General features: G+C 38.5%; 1 protein-coding gene across 5 annotated transcripts in view; it reads left to right on the top strand.

Annotated features, from left to right (window-relative positions):
* Positions 1-4,720: 4,720 nt before the first annotated feature.
* LOC110449179 (ral GTPase-activating protein subunit alpha-1-like) overlaps positions 4,721-24,490 on the top strand; it is a 73,664-nt gene continuing 53,894 nt past the window's right edge. For 4 of the 5 annotated variants that reach the window (XM_021495871.1, XM_021495870.1, XM_021495869.1 and 1 more), the window contains exons 1-17: positions 4,721-4,921; positions 8,966-9,076; positions 10,575-10,624; positions 10,967-11,024; positions 11,873-11,916; positions 12,215-12,386; positions 12,761-12,882; positions 13,379-13,517; positions 13,949-14,087; positions 15,291-15,549; positions 15,778-15,849; positions 17,715-17,840; positions 19,464-19,697; positions 20,026-20,099; positions 20,613-20,724; positions 21,840-21,962; positions 22,527-22,647. In XM_021495871.1, coding sequence (XP_021351546.1) covers positions 4,795-4,921; positions 8,966-9,076; positions 10,575-10,624; positions 10,967-11,024; positions 11,873-11,916; positions 12,215-12,386; positions 12,761-12,882; positions 13,379-13,517; positions 13,949-14,087; positions 15,291-15,549; positions 15,778-15,849; positions 17,715-17,840; positions 19,464-19,697; positions 20,026-20,099; positions 20,613-20,724; positions 21,840-21,962; positions 22,527-22,647 — 2,083 coding nt within the window. In that variant the 5' untranslated portion in view covers positions 4,721-4,794. The remainder of the gene's footprint in view (positions 4,922-8,965; positions 9,077-10,574; positions 10,625-10,966; positions 11,025-11,872; positions 11,917-12,214; positions 12,387-12,760; positions 12,883-13,378; positions 13,518-13,948; positions 14,088-15,290; positions 15,550-15,777; positions 15,850-17,714; positions 17,841-19,463; positions 19,698-20,025; positions 20,100-20,612; positions 20,725-21,839; positions 21,963-22,526; positions 22,648-24,490) is intronic. The other variant, XM_021495872.1, reaches the window with a different exon arrangement.

The following is a 24,490-nucleotide window of genomic DNA, read 5'->3' as shown; positions in this document are numbered from 1 at the left end:
AGCGTCATGGCGTCCTCCACCCAAGTACGTCGAGCATGCTGGAGAAGCTGGAGGTGTTTCTGTGGCGGCAGATCACGTACCGCGCTGCTCTTCTCTGTATTTGCTCGATTTGATTGATGTTCCCCTTGGTGTGGGGTCCCAAACAGTAAAGGCATACTCCAGCAGAGGTCTTACTAGCCATGGATTTTATCTTGGTGGAAGAAATCTGCAGGTTTCTACGCAGGAAGCTCAGCGTCCTGTTTGCATTGCCAACAACCTTCTGGATCTGTGTGTCCCACTTTATGGTGTTTGAGATGATGACGCCGAGGTATACCGCTGACTGGACTTCTTGCAAGGAATGGCCGTGTAGGTGGTAATCGGTCTTGATTGTTTGTTATTTTTTGTTGGTGACTCTCAAGATGTTGCACTTGCCCGGGTGGAACTTCATACACCACTGATCCTCCCAACATCCCAGCTTGTCTATATCCTCCTGTAGGGTTTTACCGCTGTTTTCTGAGGTAATGGTGAGGTAGGCAATAGTGTCGTCAGCAAACAACCGGACAGTAGACGTTAGATTGTCGTGCAGGTCGTCGATATAGAATAGGAAGAGGCTTGGTCCGAGGACTGATCCCTGCGGGACACAGAAGTCGACGCTCACAGATGTAGACCTCTCTCCTTATATGACGACCGACTGTGAACGTCCTAAGAGCCAGTTCTGGATCCATGTGTTGATCCTGCCTTGGATGCCGTACTCATGGAGCTTATGGACGAGTAGGCTGTGATTAACCCTGTCGAAGGCCTTGGCGAAATCCATGATGAGGACATCCGTCTGTTGGCAGGCCTGGAGGTTGTTGATAAGGTCGTCCACGAACTCGATGAGTTGAGTCTTACATGATCTACCTTTCCTGAAACCATGCTGCAGGTCATAGAGAATGTTGGTTTTCTCACCGTGGGACATGATGGTAGAGGTGATGATGTGCTCCATTACTTTGCAGCAAACAGATGTGAGGGATATCGGCCTGTAGTTCGCTGCGACGTACTTCTGTCCTTTCTTGAAAACAGGCGATACGTTGGCAGTGCGCCAGTCATCCGGAACCACACCCATTGCAAGTGACTTCATGAAGAGAAGATTAAGTAATGGAGCTGTGGCCGCGTGTGTCTCCTTTAAGACCCTTGGTGAGATGTTACCTTTAAGACCCTTGGTGAGATGTTACCTTTAAGACCCTTGGTGAGATGTTACCTTTAAGACCCCTGGTGAGATGTTATCTGGGCCGGGTGCCTTATGTGCGTCGAGATTTCTGAGAAGTTTACCAATCCCGTTCGAGGTGAAGTTGATATTGTCAACGATTGGGGAGTCCGGGGACTCCTCGCGGGTGGAGGTAGTTTTCTCGGAGAAGGCTGTCTGGAATTTTGAGTTAAGAATATTGTCCTTATCTGTGGCGTCGGAGATGAGTTTGCCCTCGTGTTTCAGTGAGGAGATTCCAAACTTGTCCTTCCGCTTATGTTAACACAAATGAACTAATGAATTATTTAAAGTGCATCTCTTCAATTATTTTGTTAACCTACAACAAAAGTATATGTTGCAGGCTCTTGGTTATATCTAAGTGTGATTGATATGAAACATGATCCAACTTTCTCACATAAATAGTAATGATACTTATATAACAATACATATATTCTGTAATTGAGTAACAAAACTGACAACAAATCAATTTTGAAAGATGATAATCAATTACATACCAAAGGTATGTGAACCGCAAACTTTAATCTGTATATACAAGTCTTAATACTGTGTTTTAAGCTCATGGCTTATTCGAACTGGATGTATAGCTTCTTTAATAAGTGTTCTCTTTCTTACACAGCGGACACATCTTAATCAGTTCAAGAAAAAATGTCTTGAAAAACACAAAAATAAAAGGCTACCAAAGAAAAGTTCTCTGGATTAATGTAAAAAAAAAGCTTAAGCACTTCGTCCAAAGAAGTTGATGAAGATCATCATTTTTTAGGAATATATTGAAGAGTTAAATGACACTGAAAATTGTTGCTGACAACATTTTAGCTTTAACAAGTGGGCTTGGTACCTGTTGTACAACAGAGCTAGTGGTGCTGACAACATTTTAGCTTTAACAAGTGGGCTTGGTACCTGTAGTACAACAGAGCTAGTGGTGCTGTCAACAGTTTAGCTTTAACGAGTGGGCTTGGTACCTGTAGTACAACAGCGCTAGTGGTGCTGTCAACAGGATAGCTTTAACGGCTGGGCTTGGGACCTGTAGAACAACAGAGCTAGAGGTGCTGTCAACAGGAACACTGTTATTGGAGCTGTCCCTGGAACAGCGAGTTTTATTTTACGTTAGCTGAAAAAGATAGAAGAATGTTGCATTCAAATTTAAATCATAGTGTGTTAACTAAGTAATATATACTTTGGAAAAATAGATCATGACAAACATGTATACCAACAGAGCTAGTGGTGCTGTCAACAGGATAGCTTTAACGGCTGGGCTTGGTAACCGTAGTACAACAGAGCTAGTGGTGCTGACAACAGGGAAGCTTTAACGAGTGGGCTTGGTACCTGTGGTACAACAGAGCTAGTGGGGCTGACAACAGGATAGCTTTAACGGCTGGGGTTGGTACCCGTAGTACAACAGAGCTAGTGGTGCTGACAACAGGGAAGCTTTAACGAGTGGGCTTGGTACCTGTAGTACAACAGCGCTAGTGGTGCTGTCAACAGGATAGCTTTAACGAGTGGGCTTGGTACCTGTAGTACAACAGCGCTAGTGGTGCTGTCAACAGGATAGCTTTAACGAGTGGGCTTGGTACCTGTAGTACAACAGCGCTAGTGGTGCTGTCAACAGGATAGCTTTAACGTGTGGGCTTGGTACCTGTGGTACAACAGAGCTAGTGGGGCTGACAACAGGATAGCTTTAACGGCTGGGGTTGGTACCCGTAGTACAACAGAGCTAGTGGTGCTGACAACAGGATAGCTTTAACGAGTGGGCTTGGTACCTGTAGTACAACAGAGCTCGTGGTGCTGTCAACAGGATAGCTTTAACGAGTGGGCTTGGTACCTGTAGTACAACAGCGCTAGTGGTGCTGTCAACAGGATAGCTTTAACGAGTGGGCTTGGTACCTGTAGTACAACAGCGCTAGTGGTGCTGTCAACAGGATAGCTTTAACGTCTGGGCTTGGTTCCTGTGGTACAACAGAGCTAGTGGTGCTGTCAACAGGATAGCTTTAACGAGTGGGCTTGGTACCTGTAGTACAACAGCGCTAGTGGTGCTGTCAACAGGATAGCTTTAACGGCTGGGGTTGGTACCCGTAGTACAACAGAGCTAGTGGTGCTGACAACAGGATAGCTTTAACGGCTGGGGTTGGTACCCGTAGTACAACAGAGCTAGTGGTGCCGACAACAGGGTAGCTTTAACGAGTGGGCTTGGTACCTGTAGTACAACAGCGCTAGTGGTGCTGTCAACAGGATAGCTTTAACGTCTGGGCTTGGTACCTGTGGTACAACAGAGCTAGTGGGGCTGACAACAGGATAGCTTTAACGGCTGGGGTTGGTACCCGTAGTACAACAGAGCTAGTGGTGCTGACAACAGGGTAGCTTTAACGAGTGGGCTTGGTACCTGTGGTACAACAGAGCTAGTGGTGCTGACAACAGGATAGCTTTAACGGCTGGGCTTGGTACCTGTAGAACAACAGAGCTAGTGGTGCTGTCAACAGGAACACTGTTATTGGAGCTGTCCCTGGAACAGCGAGTTTTATTTTACGTTAGCTGAAAAAGATAGAAGAATGTTGCATTCAAATTTAAATCATAGTGTGTTAACTAAGTAATATATACTTTGGAAAAATAGATCATGACAAACATGTATACATGTACAAGCACATGTTAAGATTTCACAGAATATGAGAGTTTTTTGTCCAATGTCTAATAATAAAGTCCATATGCTTGATTTTATATAATAATATACAATGAACAGGGCTAAGTTAAACCACGGGCTTAGATAACATCTAAATCTAATTCCGTGGTTGAACCATTTCATAAACATTTTCCTTCAGATTTAGACGGTCAAAAATATTTCAAATTGACCTTTTCATTCAAATTAAGCTAAAGGTTCTATAGATGTCATTTTGGTGAGACAAAAAAATACTTATCGAGGATCAACTTAAAGCCCTGTAATATGTGAATAGATGTTTATCCATGACTTTCCATGCACACATTTCATGTATATCTAATCTAATTCCGAGAATTAACTAACCGATAAAAAAAATGGTTAATTACAGTGAAAATATATGATTTACTTACATTCCAACTTAATAATTAGGAAAATTATATGATCAACATTTGTGCTTGTCACTTATAGTTATTCCACTTTATGATGAAAACATAAATTGTGTATATCGATTATATTTATTTTTCACGTCAAAATGTATAGAAAAAATGTACTTTCATGTATAACGTTTAATTACCCTGCCTTTCATTAGGCAACTTGAGGCTAATATATAGTTAGCTCACCTGATGTATCGTTTTCGCCGCCTAACTACAAGTTGCGCATAACTGAAATTAGTTATAGATTTTGTTTCTATTTTTATCGTTATTTAATCTAAAATATCTTTCTAACACATTTTATTTTGGAAAATTCCAATTAAATTTATAAGCCATGCATGCATGTACACAAGTCCCTGTGCCCGGTAAAACGGAAATGAGCCTGGATATATTTCATCACTACGCATGCGCAAGTAAACACAGCGCCATTTGTCAGAGGTTGTGCAGACGAAATGATGAGCATGACCGGACAGTTCTTCAAAACAACCTAAATGTCTTCGGCCCTGGCTATGTTTAGGAAAGCTCCTAGTCATGGTGATATTAGGAAATCAGCACAGAAAGTTTCTGACCCGAAAAAAGACACTCCGACACGACTGAAGCATCTTCGCCAGGTGCTCGGTAAGATTGTTTTGGCTTCTGAAGGATGCATTTGCATCCCAAAATTAGGAGAAAAAGTTATAGAAAAAGTCAGGATATGACTCCATTCTGAAAATGTTACGAAGTAATAATAAGAGCTAAACTGTTATTAATTAAACTCTCATCTTTGTGAATGAAAAAAATGGGCGTTCCCAATCCAGACCACTTGTTGAAGTTGCTAACCACCACACACCCCTTTTATAAAGATAGGACACACTGACAGGGAACGATCTCGTCCACTTTCAAGACGAAAGTCACATGTATCATTTAAAATTAAAAAAAACCATGTAAGTTCTATTTAACAAAAGAATATTGTCGATGTATACCATAAACTGGATGTGCAGTGTTGATTCTTGGGAGTTTCCTTATTCCTTATCTACCTTTTTATAAATTGCTATTAAATGTTAACTTTATGTTTAGAACGTTTGCATCTGTCCTAAAGGTCGTATGCTAAATCTACGATAAGAAGCTATCGAGAGTTTTCTGTATTTCATAAATAGTGCACTCTAGTTCCAACAGCAGTAGCTAGCTATATATAGGCTCTGTCTTAGTCTCCTGTCAATCCTCCTAACCAACTTTTTGAAATTTCTTTCGGGGAGATTACGCGTGGTCGGAATTAAAAGCATAAATAAATGTGTGTATATACACCCAAGGGAAAAATAACTGTTTTAAATGTACTAAAGAGCAGACATGAAACGATCCTCCTGAGAACCTAGTCCCAACTCCAATCGGGCTTCACAAAAGGAACCTCATCAGCAAAATCAGTCCCAATTATCACAGAATGCCAACTAAAAGCCAAATCAAACAAGGAGAAACTATTACTCACGACCTTAGATACACAGAAGGCGTTTGATGTGGTAAATCATGAAATCCTCCTCCACCAACTGTTCTTCGATGGTATACAAGGCCCAGACTGGATCCTTCTACATAACCTCTATGAAAATATGACATCCAGAGTAAAATGGCAAGGAACACTCTCTAAGGAAATCAATCTACTGCAAGGTGTTAGACAAGGAGGAGTCCTCTCAACAGAGCATTATAAGCGCTACAATAACCCCCTACTCCTACAACTAGAGGGTAAATATCAGGGTGCCACTGTCGGAAACATACACATCCCTCACGTCGCCTGTGCTGATGATCTTGCCCTTCTCTCCCACTCGGATGCAGAAATGAGACAAATGGTCGACACCGTGGAGCAATTCAGCAACAGTAGCCGGTATCAGATAAATCCCTCGAAAAGCTCTATCCTCCAGTACAATTCGAATCAGGACATTAACCTGTCTGTCCTCCGAGGCAAGGAAATACAACTAGGCAAAAAAACAGTCCACCTCGGCTTATTAAGATCCACTGAAAGAAAATCTAGTGTGCAGGAAAAGATTGAAAAGGGAAGGAGAACCGTCATGGGAGCTGGTCTGCATGGCAAGACTGGGCTAGGCCAAACCTCAAAGGGATACATCTGGTCAGCTTATGTCATTCCCAGAATATTGTATGGCCTGGAGACGCAGCTCCACACCAAGTCCAACCTGGAAAGCCTCGAGAGATTTCAGAGGAAGTATCTGCGTCAAATGCAGCACCTACCAGACAGAACACCCTCTGTGGCTGTTCTCGGCCTCGTCTGTATCCTGCCTACCACCACTGTCATCCATAAAAACCTGCTCAACCTTTTCCACTGTGTCCTGTCTAACCCAAACTCCATAGAATACAGGATTGCTGTGTGGCAACTTGCTGTAAAGTCAGCTGAAGAACCCAGCATCTTCTCAGAGATCCGGCGACTACTGCGACTCTACAACTTGCCAACAGCATACCATCTGTTCCTTAACACCCCGAATAAATATGAATGGAGACGCATCCTCAATGCGGCCATAAACGGGAAAGTGGAAGCTGACTGGAGAGACGAGGTAAAAGAGAAACCCTCTCTGAAATATCTAAACCTGGATGCGCTGAAAGTTGGAGTACCCCACCATCTATACTCAATGACAAATCCAATACAAAGGGACGTACAAAGAGCAGAATTAAAAGCCAGGATTCTAGCTGGAACGTACATTCTGCAGTCAAACCGGGCCAGATTCAACCAATTTGAGATCGACCCCACCTGTAAACTCTGCGACTCCCAACCTGAATCAAGATGCCACTTCATAGCTGAATGCTGCAGACTGGAGGATATTAGACTCAGATGCAAAAGAAAACTCGTCGAGATCCCTGGATTGACAAAACAGCATCTACTGGAAGACCCTGAGAGCTTCACTCAACTTATCCTCGACTGTTCTCGCCATCTCACTGATCAACAGATGCATCATAAACGCAGAGAAGAATTAGTCCGCAGGATCGAACTCTGCTCCAGGGAGTTCCTTACCAACATACATCTGAAGAGAATCCGTTACCTATCTGCACTCAATCTCTGAGCAATCAATGATGTTCCTCCTTTCCCATTGACATTAGTATATCCAGATTACTATATAGCTACCACTCATGAATGGACTGAGTTTCATGATGGGCTGATTATAGGGACACATGTAAATACGTCCATTTGTATATAGCCCCATGGCCAGTGTGAATTCCCTGTGTGTGTTTTATATTCTTAAGGACCTCGCCAATCCAATTAACTCACCAAGGACCTACTTGGGTGCTCCACCAAATAATTGAAGGAATCTGAAGACTGAACTGAACTGAATGGCATTGTTTGAGTTCTTTCAGATGAAATCATCAGATCTTAGAAAAAATAGGAATAGTTTAGCAAATTCACTTGTTGGAAATGCTAAATTTTAGGGTCCAAAATTAGGAGTCTTTGTTCAAAGTAAGGAGAGTTGGCAAGTTATGCCTTCCGTAAATCTAATAGACTCATTTTGATCTCTCAAACACTGGCAATCCTAAGGCTTTGCTACCAAACTTTGACCCTGTACAGCCTTCATAGGCCTTTCTTACCAAGGTTGGTTTGGTTTGGTTGAATTTTGTTTAATGTCCTATTAACAGCTAAGGTCATTCCATGTGTGTAGTGTATGCAGGAGACAGGGTATGTTGATGTGCTTGGCTTCTTGTGTTAGCGCGGATCTGATGCCGACTTTATAGTGCGATCTCACTGAAATACCATGCCGAGGCACCCAGCACTGACTGCATTCCGCCCAGTCACATTATACTGACAGCGGGTGAACCAGTTGTTGCGATTCCCCTAAATGCTGAACGTTGAGCAGGGAATAACAACTACCATTTTTAAGGACTTTGGTATGTCCTGGCCTGGAGACCGAACCCATTGCCTTCCTCACCTGGGCAAACGCTCAACATTCAAGCTACCAAGATGGGCTATAAGAACTAGCTTAGTATCATTGAATTGCTTGAATATAGTCGACAAAGAGCAGATATATGATTAAAGTTAAACAATACGAAATAACATTGATCAAGTTGCTGAGTATAATCACTTGCTCCATATAACATGTCAGACGAAGAGAGGCATGGTAGCCAGAATATCAGTGCTAGCCTACACACTAATATTTAGTACTTTTTGTGGTGTTTAAAGCAATCTATTTGCTCCATTTGTAAAACAGTTTGAATTCATGCTGTAAGATTTTCTTTCTTGTAGACAAGGAATGATGTGTCATTTAGGCCTATCGTAATTTTGATGTGATGTCCTGACCTTTGGAGTGAAAAGACAAAAACAGCTTTACTAAAGGATTTTCTCCAAGCAAAATCAACTGGCTTAACCCAGCAGATAAATGACATCTAGGTAGCTTGTAAATGAAGCCGCGAAACTTGACTGGGTCAATCGTTGAGTATTGGGTCGCTCAATTGGTAGAGTGTCTTGTCTATAGAGTGCAGAGAGTCCTGGGTTCAAATCCTGGTCTGGCTGTTGGATTTCTCTTTTACCTATTGCATAATTATCATACAGTGTAAAGTTCGTTGTGATGAGGTAGGGGTCCTGTATTACAGTAAAACCTTGTAACCTTTTACATTGTCTTTCCATGTCACAATATGATTTGTAATGTTAACCATCTGATTAGTAAAATGTTTCTCACATTCTTTTTCTCGTTACAGAAAATTATGAAGTTCCTGATGCCAAATCTTTCTTTGAAGCCAACTATTCACATATCTACTTTATCTTCAATGACAACTTTGCTACAGTTGAAGCAGATTTAAAACAAAGAGGTCAGTACCATACGCAACTTCAGTTGTTAATAAAATTTTGAGACAACCTTTGAAAAAATAATTCAGAAAAAATAATGTGGTTCAATAATCTAAGAAATTGCTTGAAGTATTTTACATTTTTAGCTCACCTAGTCCGAAGGTCCGTGGTGAGCTTATGCCATACTGCAGCGCCCGTCGTCCGTCCGTCAACTTTTCCTTTAAAATAATACTAGTCCTGAACGGCTAGGTAGATTTTGACTAAATTTGGTCTGCAGCATCCTTAGGCCAAGGAGACTCAATTTTGTATAAACTGAGGGTGTGGCCCCCTGGGGGGCAGAGGGGCGGTGCCAAACAATGGAAATAGAGGTAAAACCTTTAAAATCCTTCTTCTACCGTAGGGATTAAGGGATTTCATTCTAATTTAGTCTCGAGCATCTTTTGGCCAAGGCGACTCAATTTTGTATAAATGGTGGGTGTGGTCCCCCTGGGGGCTGAGGGGCGGGGAAAAATAGGGGAAATAGAAGTAAAACCTTTAAAATCCTTCTTCTTTTGTAGGGATTATGGGATTTTATCCTTATTTAGTCTAGAGTATCCTTGGGCCAAGGGGACTCAATTTTGTATAAACAGTGGGTGTGACCCCCTTAGGGGCAGAGGGGCGGGCCAAATAATGGAAATAGAGGTAAAACGTGAAAAATCCTTCTTCTACAGTAGGAATTAAGGGATTTTATCCTAAATTAGTCTGGAGCATCCTTGCATCTTGGTCTTGGTGTGGCCTCCCTGGGGGCAGAGGGGTGGGGCCCAATAGGGGAAACATAGCAAATTCTTCAAAATCCTTGTCCTTCTGTAGGAATGACCGGATTTTGTCCAAATTTGGTATGAAGTATCCTGATTGGTGAACCAGTTTTGTATAAACGGTGTGACTGAACCCACTGGGGGCTGGGAGGTAGGGCCAAATAAGGGATATAGAGGAATAGCTTTAATATCCTTTTTTCTCCCGTTAGAATAAAGGTATTTTGACCAAATTTGAACAGTAGCATCCTATGCGGAAGGAAAATCAATTTTATTTAAATGGTGTGTCTGACCCCCCCTGGGGCCTGAGAGGTGGGGCCCAATAGAGGTATTATATTTGCATATTTGGTCTAAAACATTATTGGGTAAAGGAGACATGATTTTGTATCAAAGGTGGATCTGACCCCACTTGGGGCAGAGGGGAGTGGCCCAGGAGAAACACAGCAAATTCTTCAAAATCCCTCTTTTCCTGTAGGAATGACAGGATTTTGTCAAATTGCATAAATATAACCCCTGACTAACCATGTATTACATGTACACTGCCAGCAACATCTAGCTATTCCAACTTCAATTTTACTAACATTTCCAGGTGAGCGATACAGGCCCTCTGGGCCTCTTGTTGAAGTACTTCATGTAATTCAGTATTTTTCATTGTTATAAATAAATAAGATCTTTTATATGTGACAGCTTACCATTTATTAAGGCATCAAAATGTACTTTTTTTCCCCAGCTAACAAGGCACACAGAGAAGAATTGGACAGCATTCTTCAAATATTTGAGGTTTGTTTCTATACATTCCTTTCTTTCAGTACAGATGTTAACTTGAAACTTCCAAAAGAAAAGGTTTCATGGTGTATCTTTTGAGGATAATTTAGTTTTGTTTTATTTCAGTAAATACATTCCAGATTCTTCATCATTTGACATTTTGTAAAATGAAATCAAGGTATGAATTTAACATAAATTTTAGTCAGGTTAGCAATTTCCCCATTTTCAAAATATTGGATTATCAATATTGGGGCCATTTTTCCAACATACACTGCCTGATTTTCAAGATTCATGCACAAATAATATAACATATATATAAGTATATACATAGTTATAAACCATATGTTTCTCTTTCAGAAAATTTTACTCCTGTTGCCAGAGTTAGTACATAAGAGATGGATGTTCCACAGTATAGGTAATGCATTGTATTCCCGTCTTGGTTAATACTGGTGCTCTGAGGTAATGGGAGACATCTGCACATGTGTGATAGAATCTAGGTCAAATTCTTCATTGTTTATGGGTATTTTCAATAAAAAAAATGCATGTATGCTGGAAAATTAGTAATTTTTTCATCAATAATCTTTATATTCTATAGATGTTCTAGATTAACAAAATAACTGAAATTGTAAAAGTGTGGTCATATACAGTTAAAAAGAATCATTCCATGTACAAGTTTCATCGATTCGCTGCTACATTGTTCTTACCTAACTTAAATAGCACTGACTCGATGAAACTTGCACATATACCTTACATTCCTGCTAAATGAACCTTTTCAGTGCTATCTAATTGAATTGCATTAACAACTTTCCTTTTTTATGAGGTGAAAATCCTTATGTAAATTGCTTAATATTTCCCCCAAATCACATAAGGGTTACTTCCGAAATACGGATTGGTCAATGCCATCATCGCCATATTATGGCTGTGAATTTTCTAGATTATCAGAATATTGGAATTATGTTTGTTCTAAATATTGATATTATTTGTTCATTACAGATTAGTCTCCCTTGTACTGATTGCCATGTCTTTATTGTTTAAACAAACATCAAAAGACTAAATATAGGTACAGAAAATTATGAAACCACAAAGAATTTTGAATAGAACATTGTATGTTTGTGTGTATACATATTACAGTTTCATTAATCAGCAGTACAATTCAATTAAATGTTAAAACTAACATGCAATAATGATTATATACAAATTGCTGTTCTGTCAAACTTGTAACAGTATGTGCAATCTAATATTGAAAAAATAATTGTTTTCCAGGTCGTATTATGAAAAAATTACTTCATCCAAGCAATGGTCTGAAGGTATGTACAACCAGTGTCCATCCATAGCTAGTAACTTTGTCAACTCACCAAGAGACTCAAGTGTGATATTGCTATCTTTGTCCATCAATCTTAGCAAAATTCCATCAAGCATGCTATATCCTCAACTAGTACAAATGTTTATTTCACAAATTCTGACTATATGTTGATACTTTTGAAATCCAATATGGCTGCCATGCTACTAATCAGATGAGGCTTTTTTTTTAGTGATCATATTGATTGTAATTGATCCAAAGGACACTTAAGTGTATTTAAATGAGTTAATATTCTTGTTTTCCAGACAAGAAAAGATGGTATGCGTCTGTTTATAATATGGTACCAGATATTACAAGGGAATGCGTCGGAGGAATGCCATAGAATTTTTCTACAGCTTGTGCCTGGTTTGGGGGACGGAGTACAGCAGGAATTGCTCAGCAGTCGTAACAGCACTTCTGAACCCATGGACTGGCCAGGTATCATGTCACAGTGTATTCAACAGTAACTGTAATTATGACTGGAACATAATAGCATCTTTCTCAGTTGTACATATTGACAATGTTCCATTGTTTTATGAAACAAATTTTGGTGTTCTCATTAAACCCTGGATGTCGCTCTTTAAAAGATACAGCTTAGAAAACACTAGTGAATTTGCAAAGATCTTTTAACTCACTCACCCCTGAAATTTCATAATGTACTATTCCAATCTTTGAATTGGAAGAGTTCAAATGTGTGTTAAGGGGTGAATGAGTTTAGTTACTTCCAGGGTACAGTCTTTAAGAATTTGACAAAGATTAAGATGACAAATATTCACTGCAGATTACATTGTACTAAACATTGCTTTTTTTAGACTGTGGCGGGTTGATAGCCGCTGGAGAAATCACACCAATCTTACCGGCTAGTGGGGAAAAGTTGCCCGATAACATCACCAAGCATTTCTTTGACTGCCTTCTTCACGATATGGTATCGGAGGTAACCAGACTACTAACTCCTAATACTGAATTTCGTTGGGGATAAACTGTACCCAATACTGTGTATGATTTATTAGTTCATATGGTTTGGTTAGTTTTTGAATTTTCTTAGTGACATGAATTTGCAAAATCACCAAGCAACATCGAAACGGCAAACTCAACAATAAGATTTGTACTTTTCCATTTGAGTGTTAAAATAACACCACAGAAAACAAAACTGTGGGAAAGTCGAAAATATATTTTGAGAAACATATCTTTGTGTTGCTGAAAGTACACAAGACATCCGTGTTCTCATTAAAGCTGGTTACTTGCAAAATTAGCCTGCTATTCATCAACGGCTATTTTTTCAAAATATGTATAGGTCAACATTACAGTATGTGAGCCAACTACCCGTTTCAAAACTTAGTGAGAACACTGGACATCTGGCAATATAAAATGAAAAATGAAAAAAGTTGATTTTGAAGGAAATTTATTGCTGTCACCATTATTTGTTACAGATTACTAAAGTTGTATGGTTGAACAAGGAGATGCAGGAGGCTAGCTTTATATTCTTATTTAACAAATTTAAAACCACATACCTTACATGGCTGCTCCCCGACTTTGACAGAAGTAGCAGCATCTATGATCCTGTCTTAGGTGAGGATCTTATAAAAGAACGTATCTCCCCTTCCTAACTTAAAGATGGAGTTGATATACCGATAAATCACACCCCTGTAAACCATGACACCCAGAACAAAGCTTTGATGAAAAAACCCGATTAATACTCAAAAGAGAACAATGTATCTGCTTCAATGTGAAAAGAGTGACTAAGAATTTCTCCACACACTTTATAAGTGTGCCATGTATGTTTTGGTAGACACACAAATGTTCCGACTTATATCTAGTCACTTGATTTATTTACCTGTTTGTCTAAATGAATTCCTAGACTTTCTTCATTAACCGGGATGTCTGAAATATATTTAAAATGTTCAGAAGATTTTACGAGAATGCCTATAAGTATTACTCATTGGAGTTTCAACATATGATTTTATTTGAGTTCATTTGTTATGACGATTACCCTATTACAGAAATGCCAGAAAAGCGTAAGATGCAGGATATGAAAAGTAAAGACCTGCCTGTCAATGTGGCCGAATGTCGTTACTCCTACATCAAGTGGCTGGCACTGTTTCTCGTCGTCTCCAATAAACCAGAACAGCAGACAGACAAGTAAGTCCAGTTTCATACATAACAGTATATATTCATAATAATAATAATTCGAGGTTCTTATATACTGCTTTATCACAACCTAGTTTGTAGGTCGTCTCAAAGCGGTTCCCAAATTATTATCCCTAGGTATATGGCCTTTGCAACTAGCCAATATCTTTCTCAACTCCCTGAGGTGGATACAGCCGGTGCTGCCATTTCGGCGCTCACAGCTAGCATTCTACAATTTTAGCACTGCCCAACCACGTACTCATTCACAGCTGAGTAGACTGGAACAAGCAGAGTAAAGTATCTTGCTCAAAGATACAACACAGTGCCGTACCTTGACTCAAACCTGCAACCCTTCGGTCACGAGCCCGGCGTCCTACCACTAGACTACCGTGCCTCCCACAACTAAACATATGTGAAAATAAACCTATATCACTTAATATAGTGAAAAGCACATAACACAAAAAGTTCAAATATCAAGTTTAATGTGTATTCATAATTTAAGAGTTTGATGTTTATAAATGAGTAAATGCCATCACATGCCATTATAAGTGTGTATCAGGAAGATGAGCAGTGTTGATGAAAATACGTGACGGACCAGAGGCCCAAGTTATTTACTTTGTGTGACATGTTCAAATCTAAAGTGGGAGAGAGAAGGGCAATTTTATTTCACTACAGTAATACTATAGAGCCTATCATATGCAGGTATGTGAGATGTGGATATTCTACCTGAGAGTGAGGAATTTCTATGTCCAAGATTGTATGTGAGATGTAGATATTCTACCTGAGGGTGAGGAATTTCTATGTCCAAGATTGATGCCTTTCTTTCATATCTTCCTGAAAGTTTTGTAAAACATGATATCAACAATAACAATGCAACACAGATTTCAGCAAAAATTGTAGATAACATACGCATAAACTAATGTCATGTATTGAGAGAGGTAGAGGTATACCTCAAATTTGAAGAAACGCCTTCATTGCATTCTTGTGCAATATTTATATTCATGATTTGGTATCAGTTGCAGATGGTAAGATTGCCATAGTCAGTCAAAGGACCTTTCAACAGGTTTTCAATCTATCACCATATACTAAATGGCCACTGAGTGCACCTATGTAGGATACATGCATCTCAAACAAGTGTTCTGTATTGAACAACACGTGTTGGGTTGGGTCAATAGAATGTTGATTTGCATTGTGTATTGTTTTGTTCTTACACAGTGAGGTTGGCTGTACTGTCGGGGAGACGGGGGGGGCAGAAGATGACCAGAAGGACGTAGCTGATCACAAAGTGACCGCTGGTGAACACATGCCGGGCAGTAATGCCAGCACTCTGTCAACTGTGTCTCACAGTTCCGAACAGGACTCGGCAAACTCCAGCCTCTGTTACGAGGATGTTGACAATGACAACAGTATAGTAAGATCTGTTCTCTTCTCAACACGGGAGAACGTCAACATTGTCCACGAGTCCTTCAGGCAGGCGAGTATCTTATTTTACATTTTACACAACTAGATAAGCACACAGTGTCAAATAAAAATAGACCTTAACTTGTAATCAGCAAGAGAACTCAACAAGGAGGAATGCATTATACAAAAATATGTTTTCTTCAGCATTACCAGGTCAACTTTTCCTTCCACAATTTAAATATGTGCATAAACTACACCAATTCTAACTATAATTATCTTTTTTTTTTTAATTTGTTTTTAGGCCTTGCTCTTTTCTTTTCAACATGCGAAAGCAATCAAAACTGTGATAGGAGTTTACAAGGACTGGTTTCAGGTGAGTGCTGTGGTCATGCTGTGTATAGGAATGCATTCAAACACCGACGAAGGTCTCGGCCTGTATAAAGTCTGGTTACCTTTGCAAATTGGTTCATAATATAATCTACATGTTATGTATAAAATGTTTTCATATTCATCACATGAAATCTGCAGAATTCAAAATCACAGTAGATAAGATTTCAATGGGTTATCGAATTGTGTAATTTGTACTTTTAAATTTTTGAAATGAATTAAAAGAATGCTAATGATAGCATGTTTTTTATTTCACCTAAATATGTATCCATTGAAATTGAAAATCCACAATCAGATCATTATTTGACTGGAACTTAAAAGTATATGAGCCTTGATCATGAGTGCCTTCAGTGTTGAAAAAAGGCAAAAGTTTATAAAAAATTGCCAAAATTTGCAAAAAGTGCTTACTGCTGGATGATTTTTGAATCTGCCACCTCATCAATCGCAGAAACAAATCAAATTCCAAGGTTTTTTCTAAAGAGATAACAGTTGTTTTTTGTGAACCAGACTTCATACACAATTTAGTCCTGTAGTCTTTCCAGCCATCACTGGGAAAAAAGCCTGTGAATCTTGCAGTACGAAATATTTAAGTAGTTAGTGGATGGAATGAGTGAATGAAATGTTTCTGACTAACTTTATTCAATGAAATTATTTATGCAGAATTGACAATTCGAGAGAAGGAACATGCTTTACTTTCAAAAGCAACTTTTTGATGGAACGAAAGCATTGTTTTGGTCATCCTAATATAAAAACGAATTTCTTCAATTATGCATGATAAAAAATTCATCCTGCAGTCAATCCTGTCACAATAGAAATACCACAGTTTACGCCATTATAAAAAAGTAAAAAAAACTTCTTTTTTTTGACAGTAAACTTACCCCATTTTGTTAAAAAAAATTGGAATCAGTAAGATAATGCTATTGTTGTACTACACATTTCTATACAAACACTCCCTGATGTTGGTGAGGAAAAGCTTGAATTTGAGTAAGATGACATGGTAAGGGGGTATTAAAGCAGAGGAGCCATAATGTTAGCTAAAGTCATTAAATGTGGACAGGAAATTAGTACAAAATCCATCATTATAACCTCGGTATGCTTTGTGGAGTACTCTACATTCAACAGTAACTGCACACTATGTGGTTGTATATATACAGCTGTAAATTTGTATGGAAGATGAATTACATTTACACACTTTACTAGTAATGTCATATTGTTTGGTGCCTTCTAATACAAATTATACAATGTTTGACTCTCATGCATATTCTGTGTTGAATATAATATGATATGAAATTCACTTTACATATACAAATAATGAATTTTATGGTAATCTGGCATGAGCTATGTATTAAAGTGATAACATATGTCCTGTATATATATATAGTAACTAACACAAAGTAGCATGCTAGGGCAACTGGACGTCACTCTGTACAGAACCCCATATAATGCTGACCATTGGTCAGTGGTCTTAACCTCAAGCATCACAGGCATGACTAAGAACTCTATAGATCTCATCTTCTCCTACAAAGGACATTTTTGTCATGATACATGTACCTGCATTTATTTTGGATGAATATTGAGCGACAGGTCTTTGTTAAGTTTCCTTGAGATTTGAAAAATGTCAATTTATGATTAACATCTGAAGTCTCAACCTTTTTGACAGTTTTAACTAAATCAAAATAGAAATCTGAAAACTTTGGTGTTTGTTATATACTCTCTGAAAGTTTAGGCAGTCCAAAATGAAAGTACATGTACCGTTACAGAACTTGACTTTGTGAAGGCAGTCACAAGCTTGGGCGTAGCTTCCCCTTAGTGCATGAGGCTGACTTGTCTTGCTCTTTATATTTATGACAGCATGCAGATCAAAAGCCTATCTTCATGCAGGAACCATGTGAGAATGGGACGGTGACGAGTCAGCGAGACACGCCCGAATTCCATCACAGTCTCTCTGACATCATGGAGGAGGAGGGTTCATCTGATGTAGGTATTGACGGCTACACATGGCCGGACACATACAAGCTGGCTAAGTCATCAACTAGTGTTTCTGTTTGAAGTAGGAACTAGGGTTATAGATGGCTGTGAAATGGCTGTCTTGACCTTACATGCTTGGAGTTGGTTGATTCACCTAGCAACAGGCTAGGGTTCAAATGGTAGAACTAGTTATCAATAACTCAGCAACATGAAGGAGTTGGACTTTGTCATTTATTATTATAGGTCACATGGTTTAGATGGATTAATCCCTGTTTGATGTTGCCATGGTGAGCAGAGTTAACAATAAAAAGATTTAGGCATGTTACTGTGAAAACAGATATATTCATGGGGACCAAATTTATGGTTTCTGGACAAATCACCATTTCGTGGGTACTTTAATTTGTTAATTACGAGTTCCCACTCAAATGAAAAATTGCTCTTTATCAAACTTGTAATTACTTTGTTGACCTATGAATTCTTCGATGAAAATTACCTGTAAAATCCACGAAATTAAAAACGCCACGAAAAATAGTGATTACACAGTATTGTACAGTAAAAGTTAGATATAATGCCCCTGGTTTGATTAGCGACAAAAACTGAATGTTTTGACCTAAAATCTCTTAAAACAATGTAAAACTCACAGATTGGTCACCAGGAAATCTGGCATGTGTGATCTAGTAACAGGTATTTAAGTTAATAAACACATGTCCTGCATAGACACCATGAGCAGGCACAAGTGAAAGTTAACATGTGCAGTCAAAATATGGTTAGTTCAATATTTTGTTACTTACACCCTGATTAGCTGCAGGTGAAGTAAAGTATCTGAAGTTTTGCACATCCATATGTATACAACTTTACCGGATTGCAGATTCCCACAACTGGTTTAATGGTAATTAAAATGAGGAAATTTTGTGCTATAAATGGGAGAAATTGGGCAAATCTTGTAATATATAATCTATCAACAACAGGCTCTCTAGTGTATGCAATTGTTTTGTTTTTTAGCCCAAAAAAGAGGGGATGGGGGCTTAAAATGCCTGGTATATGTTAACGTGTATATTTAACGTGTGTATTTACCATGAAAACTGTATGTATGCACTGTATTACTATGTGAGTTAATATAACACCTGGATTGAGTTACAAAGTGTACCTAAAAGCATGTACTTATTCTGTGATAACTGTATGCAGCATAGCTCAGATGTACTCTACATGTATGCATTCTTCTGTATAGGTTCGGATGTCGATGAACTTATTTTGAATTTGGAATCAAGTGTTTGTGAACATGATCAAGGGGTTTGTGGGATGCTATGCTATATTCTATTATATCACTGATGTACTACACTTTGGTCACTGCATGAGGGTCAGATTATGTTCAGGCTCATTTTATTTCAGATTATTGAAACTATAGAGTTTTCATAGAGGAATTTAGTTTGTTAATACCTTCACAGAACACTTGTTATTGCAATATGCATGTACAGTATTTTAAGTGAATTAAATCCTTTGATGCAATTTTCAATTCTTGAAGATTTGATGGAGGACAGCCACACAGAATTTTCTGCTATATGTCGAACTGTTCAATCCGATAAATCTCACTGTAACCGTGATTTATTGATAACGTTACTTTTACATTTGTAGGAGTCTGTTCCGTATACAGGGATCCGTCAACTCATCAGCCTAGATCCCACCACCGACAAGTCGAAGATCCGTAATGCGTCCTACCTAGGAGCTATCCAGGAGTTGGCAGACGGCGGCGACCACAGTCAATATGACATCCGCGCTGGTATTCAGAAGGTGCTACAGGTGTTCATTACCAATGCCGCAAACATCTTCCTGTTACAGACTGACGAGGAAAACATGCTCACAGAACAGGTAAGATATCATATTTCAAACTATTCACAATGTTCCTTTAAATCACCTTTTCAACTAGAAGCTACTGATTTGTCCTCTTTCATTTAAGAATTTTCTTTTAAGTAAAACCCGAATCTGTGGTGTGTTATACTAGACCATTGCATGGGGTCTGTCATTGTGTGTCGTCTTACTAAATGGGAAAAAACATCTTGACAGTTGATTTTTACTGACATTTCGTAGATGGATGTATCACAATTTAGCTGTGTCACATGTCTAGAATAGATCAAAGAGATAAGTATACAAGGAGAAGTCATGAAATCAGTGTAAGTTGTTGTATGTGCTGTTTCAGGTTGATCTCTGTAAGAGGGTTTTAAACATCTACAGATTTTTGGTTATGAATATCAAGATGGAACAAAAGACTTGGTAAGTTCACTGTTTCAAAGGGTTTCAGTGATGTGGGTATGTTTTTTTTTGAAACGTTACCTCTTATTTTCAAAATGACGAGAATAGAAAAAAAAGTGCCAAAATAAAATGAATTCAGAAAAGATTGAACTTTTATGTATATCCACCATGCAAAGTACATGTAATGATGAAGAGCAAAATGTTCTTGTATATTATGAATATTTATTTCTGTAAAGTTTAAGCTTGTCTCAATATCTCAACAGATTATTTGCCGAAAGAGCATTAATTCATACATCATGATTTTATACAGATAAAGCATTTATAGATCTTATGTCATGATTAAAAAACCATGTGATTTGGTATCAGGCATACATGTACTGTAAAACATGAAATGTTTGCCACAAAATGATCTAAATGGCTTCAAACCACGAGAGAAGATGCCCATGAACATTTCGTATCATACAGTATAGTGATATTATTGTTTGCTTGAGACACAAATTGAAATAACATTGACATGAATTGTTTTCGTTACAGGGAGAAGATGCTACAGGTGTTGTTGTGTGTCACATCTGGTGTGCTACATCAAATACCTAGTGACCAGAAATGGAAATTCCTTGGTGGCCGATTGGCACAGACAGTATTTCAGGTAAAATGTTCTTTGGAGTAGGTTGTTTGGTAGGATTCCACGAAGAAAATTGATTTTATGAGGTCAATGCATACGGTACTAATAGAGACTTTTGTACTGGTATGTAGGTATATTTGTCAGCCTCTTGACAATGTACAAATTAACTTGGCAGTCTAGAATTGTTTCTTTCTGGACAAGGTCAATTTTTGAACTGAATGAATATATTTATTTTTTGCTTCATTTATACAACAAAAAATTGTGTTTTTCTAGACTATTGTTACAAACCAATGTGTGCTGAATAGCATGGTTAAACAGTGTTGCACCTGTATGGTGAGGGCACCTCAGTACAGGTATCAAGTGTGACCTTTGCTAGTGTCTACCTCACCTAGATAAACGTTGGTTTTGCCTCATCACTTGCTCAAGGTAAGCAGGTGATGGCCGAGGGACCATACAAAGATACAGCTTACTATTCAGAACCATTGATGATTGCTGTAGATACCACTGACTTTTCATACATACTGATGACTGGTCTGAAGTAACTCTGACCAATCACAAGGGCTTTGTTATGTTACGCTGTCCAGTTATAACTACTGATGATTAGATTGGAGTACCACTGACCAATCACAAGGGCTGTGTTATGTTACGCTGTCCAGCTATAACTACTGATGATTAGATTTGAGTACCACTGACCAATCACAAGGGCTGTGTTATGTTACGCTGTCAAGTTATAACTACTGATGATTAGATTGGAGTACCACTGACCAATCACAAGGGCTGTCATAGGTTCCCTGGGATCATGAAACAATCCTAGACATAAGTTGTTGCTAGACGTTGCCTATAATGATGATAGTTGTGGTTGGATGATTTTAGACTTTCATGATCCCGGGGCGGGTTCTCGGGTAACACTGACCATTACAACTTCTGACAGCTGATCTGAGGTGCCATCAACGTGCTGCAACCATTTATAACTGGTCTAGGGTACCAATGACTATTGATGACAGGTCTGAGGTTTTACTTTTTAACATTGATGACTCTTATATTCCAAAGTTTAAAATGAATCTTTTAATAAAATTTCTTTCCACATGTCCTCTGGCTCTATCATATAAGTCCCTCTGTGGAAACTGTTTTTGTTGTAGACATTGATTGTGACGTGGATCAAGGCGAATCTCAATGTGTTTGTATCAACGGAGCTGTGGGACGAGTTTCTTCAGGTGTTGTCCTCACTGACCTCCTGGCCAGAACTGATCCAGGAGTGGGCGGTCAGTACATCACAATCCCTAGCTGTATGAGTATAGGTGATAAGGCCAATGCCACAATCCCCAGAGTTACAACAAGTATATGTAATCAAAAGGGACCCATCACAGCTACTAGTGTTAGCACCAGTATTTATGGTAGAGTCAATCAGAATGCATTGTTTTGTGACGAGTACATATGAACAAGACACATTTTTGGTTCCAGAACTGCTTGGAACAAAATGTTTGAATTGAAATGGTAAAATTATTTTTAAATAATCTTGTGCAATGTTTCTTTAAATAAATAATGGAAAGATTCTTTAAAAAAAGAAGAAGATCTTTTTAGTGTTGTTATTTTAATCCTGTGCTATTTCTTAAGGCTGCATTCTAATTATGATTTGCCAATGATTCAATTATTAGTTGGCCTGACATGTGTTTCCATAAGTTTTATTATTTTAAACACTTCCATTGTAAGAAGTGTGCACTTAATATGAAACAGGTGAAATAAAGTGAAAAAAGTACAATGAATGTTTCTGGTGAATACCCCCACACAATTAGGTCATGATCAAGTGCATGTCTCTTTACCTGTAGAAAACAATGGAGATCCTGACGCGAGTACTGGCACGACAGGTGTACAACCTTGACCTCCATGACCTTCCTCTACAGAGGCTGAGTGAGCAGAAAGCGAAGAGGAAGAGAGGCCGTAGTCAGGGTAGGACAGAGACACTGTCAGTGGGGGTGGGGTGCTTTCAGAGTATGAGAAAAGTTCAGGCATGGTGTAGTAGTGTAGGATGGGAATATCGTCTGAGAGTAGGGGTTTGAAAGAGGGAATTTAAATGGCTACTGTCTGTTTCAAATGACTTGTAGACAAACTTTTTGGCATTAATTAAAAAAAATATTCAACAGAATCCCACAAATTAGATGCTGTTTTGTTTTCCCTTGTGTATTCACAAATTAATTCATTAAAATTTACATTTAAAAAAAACCTCTATGACTGCAATAAGATATGCATACAGCTACAAAGACGTTGATGTACAAGGAATGAGTCTTTAAGACCTATATGATGAAGTTGTAGATAAAGTAAACATGTATATGTGATCTAATTTGGATTGTTTGCCGCTGTTCTGAAACAAATCACAGAGAGTAGTTAAGTGGTGTATATGTTGTGAACTTCTGTTCGATATTTGTTGAGTAAATCACAAAAAAAGAAACAAGTCCCAAATCCAAGGAATGAGTCTTGACACAATATAAGGTTAAGAGTCAATTTTTTTTCAGTTTTTTAACACAATCATTCAGAGGTCAGTTTTTTTTTTATCTGATTGTTATCAGTAGTTTCGTGATACATGCCTGTTTTTAAGCCGCTCTTGGCGAGAGCCGAGCGGCTTATTAATTCTGTCCAGAGAACGAAATGACGGACCCACTTCAGTTCGGGGCGCGTGCGCATAATTCAGTATTGCATGCTTCCGCTATATAGTTTCGTTATCGTAAATAGAAAGTAGAATCTCTGACACTCACCTATGGGTTACATAAAGTCTTCTGATACTCTTCTCCAAATAATAATCCATGCTTAAAATAATTGCTGAAAACAAAATGTTTATCTCCGGTGCATTCTACGAGTGTTGTGGTGGTGAAATTCGTGCACTAGGTTTGAGCGTTTTAGCAACTCGGATTGCGGTCTGGGGAGTGTTACGCGTGTGAAACACATATGATTCGAGAAAGCACATGTGAAGACTGTCAAGCATTGACGCTGTCTGTAGAAGGAAGAAGTAAATATATAAACTTATAAACCGTATGAGTGATGAAGTATAAACTCTATTTTGATGTTTGTAACGGTAACGTATATATGCCATATCGTGCTTCGGATTGATAACGGTAGACTAATGGCTCCGAGACAAGACGATATGTGAACTGTGTATGCTTATCAAACATTTTTGTAACACAGCATGCTATTTCTTGTGTATTTATTTATGAAAGTGTAACAATTTAAGAACATGACACAACTGCCGCTGCTGTTTGACAAGAATTCGCGCCGTGTCAAAATAGTATCCAATTGGGTGTAAGGGAAATAACTCTTACGTTGGTAAAGTCGCATTGGGAAATATAATTCAAATATATTCCAAGAACATTTGTGAGATTTTGTATATTCAATGACGGTAAATATAGTCGCTACAAATATTAATAATTTTCACTAATATGAATAAAAAATAAATAAAAATAAAAGGAGTACAATGTCTCTTTTCTCCATGCATGTTTTCCCACTACTGTTAATTATCCTTCATTTCACAAGCAAAAAATGCACCTATTCTTTATTATCCATTCACCGATTGCCATTCTGCACGTAAACGCTCATGTCACATCATTGGAGGATGCTAATTAATGAAAATTACAACAATGCGTCACACTTAAAGAGGGTGAAAAAAGAGGAGAGGGAGAAATGTTTTTAAGGCATCATTTAAGAGGTGATTGATTTTGAAAATCCTAAACGCAACATCATCAGATGACCTGATTTTCAATTAGCAGAATACAGAACACATATCTGAGTTATTATAGTAGAT

Source organism: Mizuhopecten yessoensis, unplaced genomic scaffold, assembly GCF_002113885.1.
Source record: "Mizuhopecten yessoensis strain PY_sf001 unplaced genomic scaffold, ASM211388v2 scaffold4513, whole genome shotgun sequence".
In the NCBI taxonomy this organism is placed as follows: Eukaryota; Metazoa; Mollusca; class Bivalvia; order Pectinida; family Pectinidae; genus Mizuhopecten; species Mizuhopecten yessoensis.
Note: the sequence above shows the minus strand (reverse complement) of the source record. Positions and strands in the feature narration are given on the sequence as shown.